Here is a 15,690-nt window from a genome sequence, read left to right as displayed (position 1 = left end):
ACATGATTTTACAGGGGCCATGACATGGGGCAAGATATTTAAAGTTACAAAAATACATGTAAACATTAAAGTAATATCTTGATGTCATTTGGACCTGCCCCAGTGTCCACAGAGTTTAGAACAATAGGGCCCTGCACCCCTAGTGGCTTGGGCTATAATAATAAAAATAATCCTTAAGAGAAAAATAGGGCCCTGCGCCATTAGTGGCTTGGGCCCTAATTACAATGTTATAACCAGTGACATGAAAGCGGCAGTCTGTAGCTGCCACCAAACAGAAACAAGTAAAGTCTGAAATTTCCAGCAAATTTGATTACAGGGTGAAAAAGGCCATTTGGAACTTGCCCTTCCTGCCACATTATTGACATATGCACAAATGGTATGGTTTATCAATTATAATATTGTAATTAGCGAGGGTGACTAAATGAACATCCAATTTGTAAACTAATGCTTTTCACACTTCATTGACTTTGTTGATTGTGTTATTTAAAAAAAACAATTAAGGTTCAACTTGCACATAATGTGGATTCAATAGGTGTTTAAATATGTGACAGATTGTTGTGACATATACAGAAGGGGGATATCTCTAATATTTCTATTATGTTTTTTTTAGGAATAGACAACTTGGCTCTTGCACAGCACAGCTTTATCAAGTCTGTGAAAGCTGAATCAAATGTAAGTGCGAAAAACATAATTAATTACGTTTTAAGTTTATGTATCTAATGTGTCTCATGATAACTTTTCAGAATGTGGTTGCTTGGACCAACCTTGGAGCATTATATCTAAAAAAGGGAAATATTGAGGTAATGTGGTAGTGTGGAAATAAAATTATGACATCAATGTTTTTAAGTAATTTAATTTGCTGAACAACTTTGATCTTTATTTAGCTCTCTCATGAAGCTTTCAAGACTGCACAGTCACTTGAGCCCCATTATGTCAATTGCTGGATTGGCCAGGTACAAAATCTGTCCAACTAGATATTTATGTAATATCTAAGGTGGCCGACAGAGCCACTGCTGCAACAGGACAAAACACGTGCAAATAGAAAACACCAGCAACTCAAGAAGACATCTTCATCAGTTTGACACACAGCCTGCAAATACTCAAAACACAACCAAATACTGAAACACACTGCAAGCAGCACAAACGACAACAGACATGTTTCCAAGGGGACAAAAGTAATGAACTCTACTGGGACGTGCCTGTAGTTTAATGAAAACTAAATGATTTGCTTGTACAAAATCATTATAAACATATTAACCAAATTGTTTTACTACATTTTGTTTACACTAAAGAGAGACATGAGCTTTTTTGACAATTATTTGCTTTTTTAGTTTAACAAATTATATTACCATCATATATATATATATATAATACATATAATTAAACTACATTTGTCATCTCATTTGGTAGGAAAAAGACTAGTATTTTTTAAAAATCTAGTGAAAGAGTTGCAAAAATAGCAACAGTGGCCGTTCAAATTATGAATGAATGGGAATGAACACTGTAGTCATGGTGAGGAGGATTTTTGGTGTGGTGGCCCACCATACGGCAATGTATAAAGCACTCATTTTCGCCAGCTACTGGCGTATGTATGTAATATATGACGAAATGGTCACTGAACGAGTCGGTGAACAAGTCTGAACAAATCATTTTAACTGAAAAAGAACAACTCACTCAAATGAATCAAACAATCAGATCATCAGACAAATTCTTATCCAGTGTGCCTTTTTCGTTGTGGCACGATCTGACCGAATGTGGGGTTTCTATAGATAACTTTTTACATCCCCTTGGAAACATTTCCGAAGGTTGTGTGTGTTGCTAGCAGGTTACACCGTAACCGTCTCTATCGTATCGAGACTATCTCTGCACAACGTTACATATGTCCATATGTACGGGAAACTATAAGACACCCCGCAACGGGACAGGACGGTGTAGTGACAAACGAAATATATACAATATTTACATATTTACAATACTGGGCCAGGCGCCAGATGCTACCAAAAGCCCATACCTTGCTGAGTTCCCAAATGAAAGACCCAACCGGACCGGGGGCTTAACTTAGGCAACATATCCTTCTCTGGTTTCCCCCAGCACTAGGTTCCCAAAAGAGGGACTGTCCGCCACATTCAGTCTATAAAACCTAGTAAAGGTGGATGGAGATTACCATGTTGCTGCCTCACAAATATTCTTCAAAGAGGCTCCATGCCATAAAGCCCATGATGTCACGACCCCTCGAGTCGAGTTTGCCCTTAACCCCGGTGACGGTGGTCCATCCGTCTTTTTGTAGGCCATCTGAATTGTTTCTACTACCCAGTGGGAAAGCCTTGACTTCGATAATGGCTTGCTCTTGCACTCTGATTTAAAGCATACAAACAACTGGTCCGTTTCTCTGAAATTACTTTGTCCGCCATAGATAGACTGACAATGCTCTCACCGGGCAAATTAGTGACTTTTTCCGTTCCATCCCCTCATTTCCTTGTGGAAGAAATAGTGGATGAAGTTCAACTGACTATCTAAGGTGTAGGTCGGACAACGCTTTAGGCAAAAAATCTGGGTTAGGGCATAATATAACCCCTGCATCCTCTGGCATGAACCTACAGCAGCTTTCATGTACTAACAGAGATTGAAGTTCCCCGATCCTTTTGTTTGAAGTTATAGCCAGAAGGAAAGCAGTCTTTAGGGACTACCCTTTCAGGTCTGTCGATTCAAAGGGCTCGAATGGGGGTTGCTGAAGCGCCCTCAAGACTCGATCCCACTGCGGTGTGACATGTCTAGTACTGTGTGCTGTACATCTTAGACCCCCCTTGAGAAATTGGGAAATCAGGCTACCACAGTGTTCTGATAGATTGTAATCTCCCACTCGAGCAGCCTTAATCGCAGCCACCATACCTCTGAGGGTGGAGGGGGATTTGCCTGCATCAAGCTGTTCCTGCAAAACTGTAGGATGTCACAGGCAGTGGATGTGAGGGGGCGTACCTTATGCTTTTCACACCAAGACTGAAACATACCCCACCTCAATGAATAGGCTGCCCTTGTTGAGGGGGTACGGGCTCTTTCCAAGGCAGTAACCACTCTGTCTTGCAGTCCCATAGCAACTAACCCAGCCCTTTCAGGGGCCAGGCCCAGAGCATGAGATCCCAAGGGAATAGGTGAAACAGCTTGCCCTGATAATAAATCCTTCCTGACTGGTAGTTCCCTTGGTTTCCCGCACAGGAGGGGTGGAATGTCTGAGAACCATACCATCTCAGGCCTATTCGGGGCCACCAGAATTAGATTCACCTTCTCTTCCTTCATTCTCTGGAGAAGAGGTTGAAGAAGGCTGAATGGAGGAAATGCATAAAGCTGTCATTGAGGCCACTGATGTGCTAGGGCATCTTTTCTGAGTGGAGGTTTGTCCCTCCCCAAGGAGAAGAACAGGGGACAGTGCGTCGATTCCCTGGAGGCGAACAGGTCCGCTACTGCTGGGCCGAACCTGTGCCAGATCTCCTCTACCACCTCGGGGTGGAGTCTCCACTCTCCTGGGTTCGGTCCACCTCTGGACAACTGGTCTGCTGCAACATTCGTGGACCCAGGGACATGTTCTGCTCTTATTTACAGAAACTGCCTTTGAGCCCATACCCAGAGGTTGTGCGCCAGTTGACACAGTACAAGAGACCCGAGGCCCCCTTGTCTGTTGATCTATGCAGCTGCTACAGTGCTGTCTGTCTGGACTAGCACATGATACTTCTGAAGTCAGGGCTGGAAATGCTGAAGTGCAAGATGGACCGCCTTCAGCTCCAGCACATTGATGTTCTGTTCCATCCAGTAACTGTCCCAGCATCCTCTGATGCCCCAGCCTGCATGAACTGCCCCCCAGCCTACCTGAGAGGCATCTGTGGACACCAGTTGATGATGGATCTCGCCATGTTCATCCCGTACCTCCACCAACAGAGAGCCACCCACAGCCTCTGTGTAACTGTCACTTGTGTAGAGCGAGCCGTCTGGGGATGTCAACCTAGCCTGACTAGACATCACTGCACCGGTCGCATATATAAAAGGGCAAGTGGCACAACCTGAACTCAGGCTGCCATGAGACCCATCAGGCGAAGGCACATTCCCCAGGTGACTTTCGCTCCTACCCGGATGTGAGTGATGCAAATCTTGATTGCCTGTTGCCTTTCTGGGGTTAGTCACAGTTGCCATTGTAGAGTCTAAAATTAGCCCCAAAAACTGAGTGACTTGAGCTGGCTCCAGCCTGCTCTTCTGCGTATTGATGCGGAGACCCAAACTTACGATGTGCTTCACAAGGTTAGAGATATGATGCCTACACATCTTTTCTGTCTGGGCACAAACTAGCCAGTCGTCTAGGTAATTCAGAACCCTGATACCTAGGTGACGAAGGGGTGCCAAGACCGCATCCATACACCTTGCGAATGTTCGAGGGGCCAAGGCGATGCCGAAAGGGAGGACTCTGAATTAGTAAACCCTGCCCTTGTACTGAAACTTTACAAACCTCCAGTGACCATCCCATATAGGAATCTGGAAATAGGCGTCTTTGAGATCGATTGTGGCAAACCAATCGCCCTTGTTTATTGCTCGTCGTACCCTTTGAACTGTCAGCATCTTGCACTTCAAGTACTGAAGATATTTTTTTAGTCCCCTGAGGTCTTGGGCGTAAACCCCATTTCTGTTTGGTTATGAGGAAATAGTGAGAGAAAAATCCAGCTTGTTATTTGCCTTTTTCCACCTCTTTGATGGCCCCTTTTTCAAGGAGCCCTATAATCAGCCCAATTTATCCCTGTGATGTGGGTTCAGAACCGTGGGCCTCAGAGGAACTCTTGACAGAGGAGGTACGCAAGGAAATTGCAACCGGTACCCCTGAGTCATGGTTGAAAAGACCCAGGGGCTTGATTTCAAGGCTGCCCATGCTGCAACTCTTGCCAACGGGGAGCTGGGGCAGCCCAATATAAGTACATTGTCAGGAGCGGGCGTCCCTGGCCCCTGCCACCATCCCCCTTCTGTTGAGCCTGTTGGGATGCCCCGAGCTGAGACCTCGGGTCTCTGGGAGTCCACTGGGGCTGGTCTGGGAAATCCCTAGGCTGGGTCTGTCTTGGTCTGAAGCTTTTATGCTGACCAAGCGAACTCGAAAACTCTTTAGCATAGTGACGGGCCTCTTGGGCCTGCTGAAGTAAACCTATTGGGGACTGTGGGGGTGCCAAACTGTCTCCGCACAACCACCTCAAAATCTGAAAGTAGAGGGACTTTAACCTGGCCGGGATGAGTTTCCGCCTCTTCAAATCGTGATAGAGGGTTAGGCATGTGGCATAGATTCTTTGGCATGGGGATATCTAAAGCCTCAGTTGCCCTATCAATAATTTCTCTTAATCGACCAGCCATAGATGTCTCTCCGACAGATACATCTTGTTCGGCATGAACCTCCTCCCTAAAATCCTCTTACTTATCTGAGGGAAACCGTTTTATCACATCATCATCTTCTTCTGCTGCCCCCGAGGGGAAAAGGTAAATCTGAGGACCTATGTGTGAGGGGTCCTCTCTATATGATTCAGTTCTCATGCGCTTAGCTTGTTCTTGAGGAGGAGACCGCGTGCACCTAGTCCCAAAAAATTGGAAGCGAGCCTCTATTGTACGCAGGGGCATAATAAAACAATTCATGCATGCTGAGGGATTATCACAGGACTCTAAAGCATGCTTATATCCCAGGCACGCAAGCATATATCATGCCCATCTTCAACAGGGAGAGCAACAGCACAGGTTCTACAGCTGTGACTAGTGCTTGGCATTTCTCCTTATTGTTATACAGTATATTCTTTTTTAAAATTTTCTAAATTTTTTATTATAATTTTTTGTGTGTGTGATGGGATTCGAGCTTGCGAGTTTCGTACTCAGGCTGTTCTGACGCTACCCGGAAATAACCCACAAATGTTTACATCCAACGTATCCGTCTGGATTAGCTACTTTCGCAACACACCAGCACGGAATATTGGATGCGTTAAATATGTTCCCTCGGGTCTCGCTGCGAACAGCGAGAGCGCCGCTGCTCTTATGTGCGTTAGCTTACGCTACCGTATGCAATACGCTCAGAGCACTTCAATCATCATATCCTGACCTGACCTGACCTGAACCTAACAACAAACTTCACACGCACTCTCGGGAGGCTGCCCAAAGACAGACACCCGACCTCACGTTAAGTAGATAACTTTCTAAACAAATTGTGTAGCTTCCACGTCCCGCACCAAGTGGAGATCAAAGACGCAAAGAACGCACGCCCATATGGGTGCTTTATAGGGCACTAATTAGGGCATGACCGGCACAGCCGGATTGTCTCAGAGTATCCACATCACCCAATTTGGGGATTCAATTCCCGTACATATGGATATATGTAACATTGTGGAGAGATAGTCTCGATACGATAGAGAACATCTGATGAAGATTGTTTTTTATTTGCTTGTTTTTTCTATTTTAACGTTTTCCACCGTTGCAACGCAGTGACCACCAGTGGGCCACCTTAAATGTCTGTACAAACATACTGCAGATCCAAATATCTTTTTCATCTCTCAGGCTTTAATTGCCGAAACAGTGGGAAGTTACGACACTATGGACCTCTTCAGACATGCAACAGAACTGAGTACTCATGTATGAATGTCTTACTGTGCAGTATAATCATATGTTATGCAAATACCTTGTATTAATATGTTTTTTTGGTGTCAGACTGAGGGTGTGAAGGCTTATGCATACTGGGTTTGTTCCACACTGCTGAACAAAAGCAACAGAGACTCAGAACTGTACCTCTACAACATACTCCAGATGAACGCTGTCTCAGCTGCTCAGGGGGCGCTGAGCAAGTACACCGGTATAGGAATACATAGATCACGTATTTTTCTTTATGTATTGAACATCGGTAACCATGTATTTCACTGGTAATGCAGCTGAAAGTGTTTCACAGGTTTAAAAAATGTTTTCCAAAAGATTGAATTGTCCATGTATAGTGATATTTAAAGATTAAGGTAATGAAATTCATTGTGCTGCCCATGTTTTACACCAGAGAGGATTCGGACAGACCCTGATGCTTTGATCATGCTTGGATACCTGAACACACACCTGCACCTGAAAAATCAGGCCACTGAGGCATTTCGCAGGTTTAAGAGCTTTGGCTTTTATACGCTACATTTATTAGTGTCTCTGTTTCTCTGGTATGAGAAAGTGCTTTTGAATAATGACCTATTGAAGTTTTGCTGTAAAAAACACCTTAGAGCTGCAAGTGTGATAATTAGGCTGCCTGCCAATAGTTCAGCTAATCTAAAATAATGTAGAATAATACAATAAATGGTAAAGCTTTATTTTACAGTGCCATTGTTATACATGTTGCATGTATTTACTACAGTATTTACTATAAATTAAGCATAATTACATGTAACTACACCTAAACCAAACCCTAGTCCTAACCCTATAATAAGTACATGTAGTTCATTTTTATTACTCAGTACTTAAATGTATGATTACACTGTAACACGGGCACTGTAAAATAAAGTGTAACCCAATAAATCAGTGCCTACTAACAACTAATGACCCAAAGCAATGCATAATCGTAAAATCCTTCACTGGTTTTACATAATAATGTTTATTTAAAATGTTTAAAAGTCCTAAAACCTGGGTTTCTCTGTAGAGCTGTAGAGCTGCTTCAGGTGTCCCCTTGCACTGAAAAGCTCAGCTTTGCACTGAGGGGTTATGGACATGCCCTCAGGTAACAGTCTTTTAGTATACCTCGGTTTTCTGTTTTTTAATGTAACTGTTATAATGACATCAGCAGAGTTTATTATGTGAAATTAGGACTACTACCTTATCTTATTTTAATTTGTAATGTTCCTCTCAGTAATAACAGGGAGTATGAAGAATCTGTACATATTTATTCTTCCACACCGTTGGAGGAGTTACATGATTTCATTGGACTTGCACTTGCCTGCTTCAGAACTGGTCACCAGCCAGAGAGCATTCAGGGTGAGCAGCCATTGCAATTTCATTTTTGCTGAATGTGTCATAATGGCTTCACCTCTAATTAACAGAATTTTGACAGTTTTGAAAAATCATATTTGTGTCAATTTCTATAGGCATGTATGTACATGATTATGTGCTCATTTGCAGCTTATGAAAAAGCCCTTGCTGTTGCCTCTAGTGATAAGGAAAAGGCATATATACTCACCGCACTTGCTTTGATACAGCACAGGCTGGGCAACTTGGATCATGCCAAATCCCTGCTCTTTAAGTGGTGAGCCAACAACCATCAAGTTTACAACTATTTAGTAAACCCCAAACCTCAAAGCAAAGCAACATTCTCTGCTTTAGTTCTCTACATAAACCCTTCTCTTCTGATTTGTATGTCTTTGTGTAGCTCAATGCTGAAAATTCCAGTGCCAGAGAGTCTGCAGTGTTTATGTACTCTTGGTTTAGTTCATGAGGATGTGACCCTGGCAAATGCTACGCTTACGGAGTTGTTAAAGCTGGGAGAACCAATAGGTGGTGCTGTGGAAGAAGGCTGTCTGCTCACCTGCACCCTGCAAGCCTTAAAGAGCAACTATAGTGGAGTTCACAGAGTGGTTTCTGGTGCTATACACAGGTATTGTTTGTGCATAATATTTAGAGTTATGCTGTCTCCTAACCAGATGAAACATAATTATGGTTTTAATTAACTGTCATATTTATAACCATGTCGCTTTGCAAATCACTTGATCAACTGCTAAATTAAAATCTGCTTTCGCGCTTTAGCTGGCCAGAGACGGAAGAGCTCTGTACTTTCCACTGATCACAACTATGCAGTGTTTTTAAGCACATGTATTGTTTATTTTAGCTTTCAGACATTTAAATTCACAAAAGTTCTAGCAAAACAAATACATTTGTAGTTCATAAAATACACATGATATTTATGGAAGCGGCAACAATGATCCTTAACTATTAATTGTTATTTGACAACCTGTTTTATTCATGTCAGATTCACATTGTATAGGTAACTATAACGTTCACTCTATTCTTCTCCTAGTTCATCGCCAACTTACTTTCATGTCTGTCGGGAGTAGTGAAGCATTTAACATGTTGTAAATTTGACAGCTCCGATTATCTGAATTGCAGTGCAATCTAACATAGCGTCGCCCATCAGGTGTTATTAAAGATTATAAAAGGTGTTAAGACGACCAAAATACAGTACATTTACAAACCCGATTCCAAAAAAGTTGGGACACTGTACAAATTGTGAATAAAAACAGAATGCAATGATGTGGAAGTTTCAAATTTCAATATTTTATTAAGAATACAACATAGATGACATATCAAATGTTTAAACTGAGAAAATGTATCAATTTAAGGGAAAAATAAGTTGATTTTAAATTTCATGGCATCAACACATCTCAAAAAAGTTGGGACAAGGCCATGTTTACCACTGTGTGGCATCCCATATTCTTTTTATAACAGTCTGCAAACGTCTGGGGACTGAGGAGACAAGTTGCTCAAGTTTAGGAATAGGAATGTTGTCCCATTCTTGTCTAATACAGGCTTCTAGTTGCTCAACAGTCTTAGGTCTTCTTTGTCACATCTTCCTCTTTATGATGCGCCAAATGTTTTCTATGGGTGAAAGATCTGGACTGCAGGCTGGCCATTTCAGTACCCGGATCCTTCTTCTACGCAAACATAATGTTGTAAATGATGCAGAATGTGGTCTGGCATTGTCATGTTGGAAAATGCAAGGTCTTCCCTGAAAGAGACGACGTCTGGATGGGAGCATATGTTGTTCTAGAACTTGGATATACCTTTCAGCATTGATGGTGCCTTTCCAGATGTGTAAGCTGCCCATGCCACACGCACTCATGCAACCCCATACCATCAGAGATGCAGGCTTCTGAACTGAGCGCTGATAACAACTTGGGTTGTCCTTGTCCTCTTTAGTCCGGATGACATGGCGTCCCAGTTTTCCAAAAAGAACTTCAAATTTTGATTCGTCTGACCACAGAACAGTTTTCCACTTTGCCATAGTCCATTTTAAATGAGCCTTGGCCCAGAGAAAACGCCTGCGCTTCTGGATCATGTTTAGATATGGCTTCTTTTTTGACCTATAGAGTTTTAGCCGGCAACGGTGAATGGCACGGTGGATTGTGATTCACCGACAATGTTTTCTGGAAGTATTCCTGAGCCCATGTTGTGATTTCCATTACAGTAGCATTCCTGTATGTGATGCAGTGCCGTCTAAGGGCCCGAAGATCACGGGCATCCAGTATGGGTTTCCGGCCTTGACCCTTACGCACAGAGATTGTTCCAGATTCTCTGAATCTTTGGATGATATTATGCACTGTAGATGATGATAACTTCAAACTCTTTGCAATTTTTCTCTGAGAAACTCCTTTATGATATTGCTCCACTATTTTTCGCCGCAGCATTGGGGGAATTGGTGATCCTCTGCCCATCTTGACTTCTGAGAGACACTGCCACTCTGAGAGGCTCTTTTTATACCCAATCATGTTGCCAATTGACCTAATAAGTTGCAAATTGGTCCTCCAGCTGTTCCTTATATGTACATTTAACTTTTCCGGCCTCTTATTGCTACCTGTCCCAACTTTTTGGAATGTGTAGCTCTCATGAAATCCAAAATGAGCCAATATTTGGCATGACATTTCAAAATGTCTCACTTTCAACATTTGATATGTTATCTATATTCTATTGTGAATAAAATATAAGTTTATGAGATTCGTAAATTATTGCATTCCTTTTTTATTCACAATTTGTACAGTGTCCCAACTTTTTTGGAATCGGGTTTGTACTTATATTTGAGAATTGGAATATCATACATCTCATGATACACTTGTAGTTTGTGAATATTTTGAATAAAAAATAATAAGCAACACATCACTCTACTGTACAGTGCTGTTGTTGTGGTGTGTCACGTGACAAGCATGACGTGTCGCCATGGAATAATAACCGCCTTAACGGGATAGTTTATCCCCCCCAAAAAAATTCTGTCACTATTTACAAGAGTTATCCAAAACTGTATACAATTATTTGCTCTGTTGAACACAAAGAAAGAGACACTGCCCGTCCAAAAAAAGTCACATACTCTTAATATTTTGTTGGAACGCCTTTAGCTTTGATTACGGCACACATTCGCAGTAGCATCGTTCCGATAAGCCTTTGATATGCCACAACATTATTCCCCTTCAGAGGACCGCTGCGCAAAAAAAGTCTTCTCCAGCACATCCCAAAGATTCTCAATGGGGTTAAGTTCTGGACTCTGTGGTGGCCACTCCATGTGTGACAATGATGTCTCATGCTCCCTGAACTACTCTTTCACAATTTGAGCCCGATGAATCCTGGCACTGTCATCTTAGAATATGCCCCTGCCATCTGGGAAGAAAAAATCCATTGATGGAATAACCTGGTCATTTAGTATATTCAGGTAGTCAGCTGACCTCATTCTTTGGGCACATAACGTTGCTGAACCTAGACCTGACCAATTGCAGCAACCCCAAATCATAACACTGCCCAGGTGGTGACTTTTGTTTTTGGACAGGCAGTATATTATCCTCGCCACAGCAGAGCAGTGCAGTGTTGGCTTGCTCACCGGGAGACTGCATTTATTTATTCATTTATTTATTAGATATTATTTATTATAATGATCTTGCTTGGTCTATAAACACCATGCACTGTGCTGTGTTTTACCTTTCTGTGTTTTCTTATTTGCTCCTGTAAAGCTGCTTTGGAACAATGCACTTTGTGAAAAGCGCTATATAAATAAAATTGAATTGAATTGAATATATTAGAAGAATGTGGGAAACTAAACAGTTCTGAGGCACCATTGACTACCATAGTAGCTTTTTTTTACCTACTGTGAAAGTCAGTAGTGTCCCAGAACTGTTTGAGGTTGAGTGAATAATTACAGAACTTTCATTTTTGGGTGAACTAAAAACTCAAGCTGAAGGCTGATCTACAGTATTTAAAATTTACATATGAAACGTACATCCATGTATGTGATGTGACAGTGTGACCATACTGTTTTAAATATGTATAAAATAAAATATGTATTGAGCAGGACTAAGTTGAGTGTATTGGTCCGGCCCTCTACAACCATTCCAGTTTCTCATGTGGTCCCTTGGGAAAATTTATTGCCCACCCCTGATGTACACACACACTCCATAAAACCCATATTTTACAAATAATAATGCGAGGATGTGACTCACTGAGTGGTTTACACATTTAAAAAATTAAAAATGTAATGAAAATTGTCCTTCAATTTATCAATTTTGGAATAACCTGTACCCTAAAAAAATCTAACTGGCCTATTTATATAACAATGGCAATCTATTTATTAGTTACTCTAGCTTGAAGTCAGTATGTATATGTATGTATATTAATGACAATTTGGGACAAATATAATGTAATTTGGGGCAACAAGGGCTGGGCGTTGTCAGTACGTGTACAGTCATACAAAACATTCTCTGTTGTATTCTCTGTTGAACAGTGCCACCAACACTCTTTGCTCCACACTAACTTTCTGCTTAGAGAGCTTATGCCCTCTTACATCAAGCCAGATGGTGCACCCCCTTCTGCCCCTTGGTTATCTGATGTTCTTCGTTAGCATCGCGCCACGCTCGAGTCTGCTGAGAGAAAGTGGCGCAAATCTAAAGATCCTACTGACCTCTGTCTCTATCAGTCTCTCCTCTCTTCTTTCTCTGCTGATGTCTCCTCTGCGAAAACTCAGCTAAAACGCTAAAATCACATGCCCCCTTACCTCCATCGGACTTAACAGCCTATGCAGAAAACGACCACCATCAGCAGTCAGTTCTCTGTGCCGCCGCCTCTTGAACACGCCCAAACCCCCAACACATGCTCGCTCCCCTCTTTCTCTCTCCTATCTGAAGATGACGTTTCCAAGGTCATTTCTTCTATCCTCACAACTACCTGCCCACTAGAACCTCTCCAGCAGTTATCAACTCGTCTCTCACCACTGGTACATTTCCTGCAGTCTTCAAAGAGGCCGGTATTACACTGCATCTGAAGAAAACCCACTCTTTATCCTGCACTGTTAGATAGCTACAGACCGGTATCTCTCCTCCCCTTCATCGCCAAAACACTTGAGCGTGTTGTATTTTACCAGCTCTCCTCCTTTCTCACGCAGCACAACCTCCTGGACAGCAACCAGTCTGGTTTCAAGAGCGGTCATTCCACCGAGACTGCGCTGCTCTCGGTCATTGAAGCCCTGAGACTGGCAAGAGTATCCTCTTACTCGTCTGTACTCATCCTACTGGATCTATCTGCTGCCTTTGACACCGTTAACCACCAAAGCCTCCTGTCAACCCGCCAGAGTGTCTCTGGAATGGTTCAAGTCTTACCTCTCAGGTAGGTCATTTAGAGTATCCTGGAGAGGTGAGGTCTCTTGAGTCCCAACATCTCAATACAGGGCTGCCTCAGGGCTCAGTGCTTGGACCGTTGCTCTTTTCCGTATACAAGACATCCCTTGGTTCTGTCTTACGGAAACATGGCTTTTCCTATCACAGCTATGTGATGATACACAACTCCACCTGTCTTTTCAGCCTGACGATCCGACTGTTTCTGCATGCATCTCAGCATGCCTGAGTGACATTTCACTCTGGATGAAGGACCACCACCTGCTGCTGAACCTTGCAAAAACAGAACTGCTTGCAATCTCAGCCGAGCCAAAGATTCATCACAACCTCTCCATTCAACTAGGCTCATCGACCACCACACCTTCCAGATCGGTCAGAAACCTGGGAGTGGTAATCGATGATCAGCTTAACTTCACAGATCATGTTGCCAGCACCACCCGGTCCTGTAGATTCATACTCTACAACATTAGGAAAATTAGACCTTTCCTGTCCGAGCATGCCAGGCAAGTCCTAGTCCAGGTTGGATTATTGCAATGCGCTACTGGCTGGACTTCAAGCCTGCACAGCCAAACCTCTACAGATGATCCAGAATGCAGCGGCAAGAGTGGTCTTCAATGAACCGAAGAGAGCACTTCTCTCTTCAATAAGTTACATTGGCTCCCTATATTGGCTCTCATCAAATTCAAAGCCCTGCTCTTGGCCACAAGACCACCACTGGTTCGGCACCCCCATATCTTCACTCGCTAATACAAACAAACGAACAACGTCTTCTAGTACCATCCCAAAAAGGGAAAAATTCGTTCTCACGCACCTTCTCTGGATCTGTTCCACATTTTTGGAATGATCTGCCCGCTGCTACAAGATCAGCAGATTCTGTAGCCATCTTTAAGAATCGGCTGAAAACACATCTCTTCCATCAGCACCTGACCGATTAGTTCTGACTTCTATCTCTTTTCTACTCTTTCTATCATTAAAAAAACTTAGCTTTGTATACTGTGGTAGGCTATATGAGACCAGTTTTACAGCTCTTATGCTTTTTGTTGTCCTTATGTTGTGCCAATTGCTTCCATTGTTTACCTCATTTCTAAGTCGCTTTGGATAAAAGCTAAATGACTAAATGTAAATGTAACAATGTTTACAGTTTTCAAAGATGCACGTACAGTCATGGGAACCCTGCTCCTGGAGAGATTTAAGATCCAACCCCAATCAAACACAACTGATGCATCTAATCAAGGTGTTCAGGGTTGCTTGATAATTACAAACAGGTGTGTTGAAACAGGGTTGGAGCTGCAGTCTGCAGGACGGTAGCTCTCCAGGAGCAGGGTTTGAGCTGCAGGACGGTAGCTCTCCAGGAGCAGGGTTTGAGATCCCTGGGCTAAAGACTAGTTTGTGTCAGTCAATTTAAACTAAAGTACAGCTTTAGACAGACGTACTGTGTTTTGTTTATGCACGGTTTAGCAAAACCTATATCTCTGCATCAGAACATCATAGAGACATGGGGGTGGCCTATCTTGAGCACTTTAGTAACTGCGAAGTGCCACGGCAAGCACCACTCACATTTTCTAGTTAGGTACAGATTAACTAATATTCTTATCTTTTGTCATCACTTTTTTCTATGATCAATATTTTATATATTTTGACATCACTTGTTTGATAGGTACCCAGGAAATCGATCTCTCTGGGCTCTCCTCTCCAGACTGGTTCCACAGTACTGTCCTAACAATGCCAATGTGAGTACTCTTAAGATATTTTTAAATAATTTGAAAAAAGAACTACAAAAAATAGTAGTTCTGTCATTGTATACTCAGATCTTTCTAAACCCATATGCAGAGATGGCAAAAGTACACACATCCTTTACTTAAGTAGAAGTACAGATACTCATGTTTAAAAGTACTCAAGTAAAAGTTGAAGTACTGACTAAACTTGTTTACTCAAGTAAAAGTTGAAGTACTGACTAAACTTGTTTACTCAAGTAAAAGTTGAAGTACTGACTAAACTTGTTTACTCAAGTAAAAGTATAAAGTATGGGCTCTAAAATGTACTTAAGTAAAAAGTAGCCAATACTACTACCTGTTTTAGAGTCACGCTCATACCTCACAACTGAACTACCATTATGTAGGACACAAGCATAAAAAAGACTGATGGAATAAATCTATTTGCCACTACCTAGGTAGTGGAAAAAAACAAATTTATAATACAATTATGATGTAAGATAAGAGTGTAAAGGACAAGCGTATTGATAATAATTGTGACAGAATTCCCTTTGTCTCAAGTTCTCAACCATAATTTTAGCTATTCTTTGTGTTGCCTT

The 15,690-nt window shown here is 42.2% G+C and overlaps 1 protein-coding gene across 8 annotated transcripts in view; it reads left to right on the top strand.

The window, feature by feature from the left end:
* Window positions 1–15,690, top strand: part of skic3 (SKI3 subunit of superkiller complex) — a 164,243-nt gene that overhangs the window by 106,774 nt on the left and 41,779 nt on the right. For all 8 annotated transcript variants that reach the window (XM_057358598.1, XM_057358590.1, XM_057358625.1 and 5 more), the window contains 11 exons: window positions 611–672; window positions 744–800; window positions 885–953; window positions 6,559–6,633; window positions 6,709–6,850; window positions 7,043–7,136; window positions 7,664–7,741; window positions 7,871–7,995; window positions 8,140–8,263; window positions 8,387–8,611; window positions 15,037–15,109. In XM_057358598.1, coding sequence (XP_057214581.1) covers window positions 611–672; window positions 744–800; window positions 885–953; window positions 6,559–6,633; window positions 6,709–6,850; window positions 7,043–7,136; window positions 7,664–7,741; window positions 7,871–7,995; window positions 8,140–8,263; window positions 8,387–8,611; window positions 15,037–15,109 — 1,124 coding nt within the window. The remainder of the gene's footprint in view (window positions 1–610; window positions 673–743; window positions 801–884; window positions 954–6,558; window positions 6,634–6,708; window positions 6,851–7,042; window positions 7,137–7,663; window positions 7,742–7,870; window positions 7,996–8,139; window positions 8,264–8,386; window positions 8,612–15,036; window positions 15,110–15,690) is intronic.

This window comes from Triplophysa rosa, linkage group LG2 (genome assembly GCF_024868665.1).
Source record: "Triplophysa rosa linkage group LG2, Trosa_1v2, whole genome shotgun sequence".
NCBI classification, from domain to species: Eukaryota; Metazoa; Chordata; class Actinopteri; order Cypriniformes; family Nemacheilidae; genus Triplophysa; species Triplophysa rosa.
This window is presented reverse-complemented; position numbering and strand designations above follow the sequence as displayed.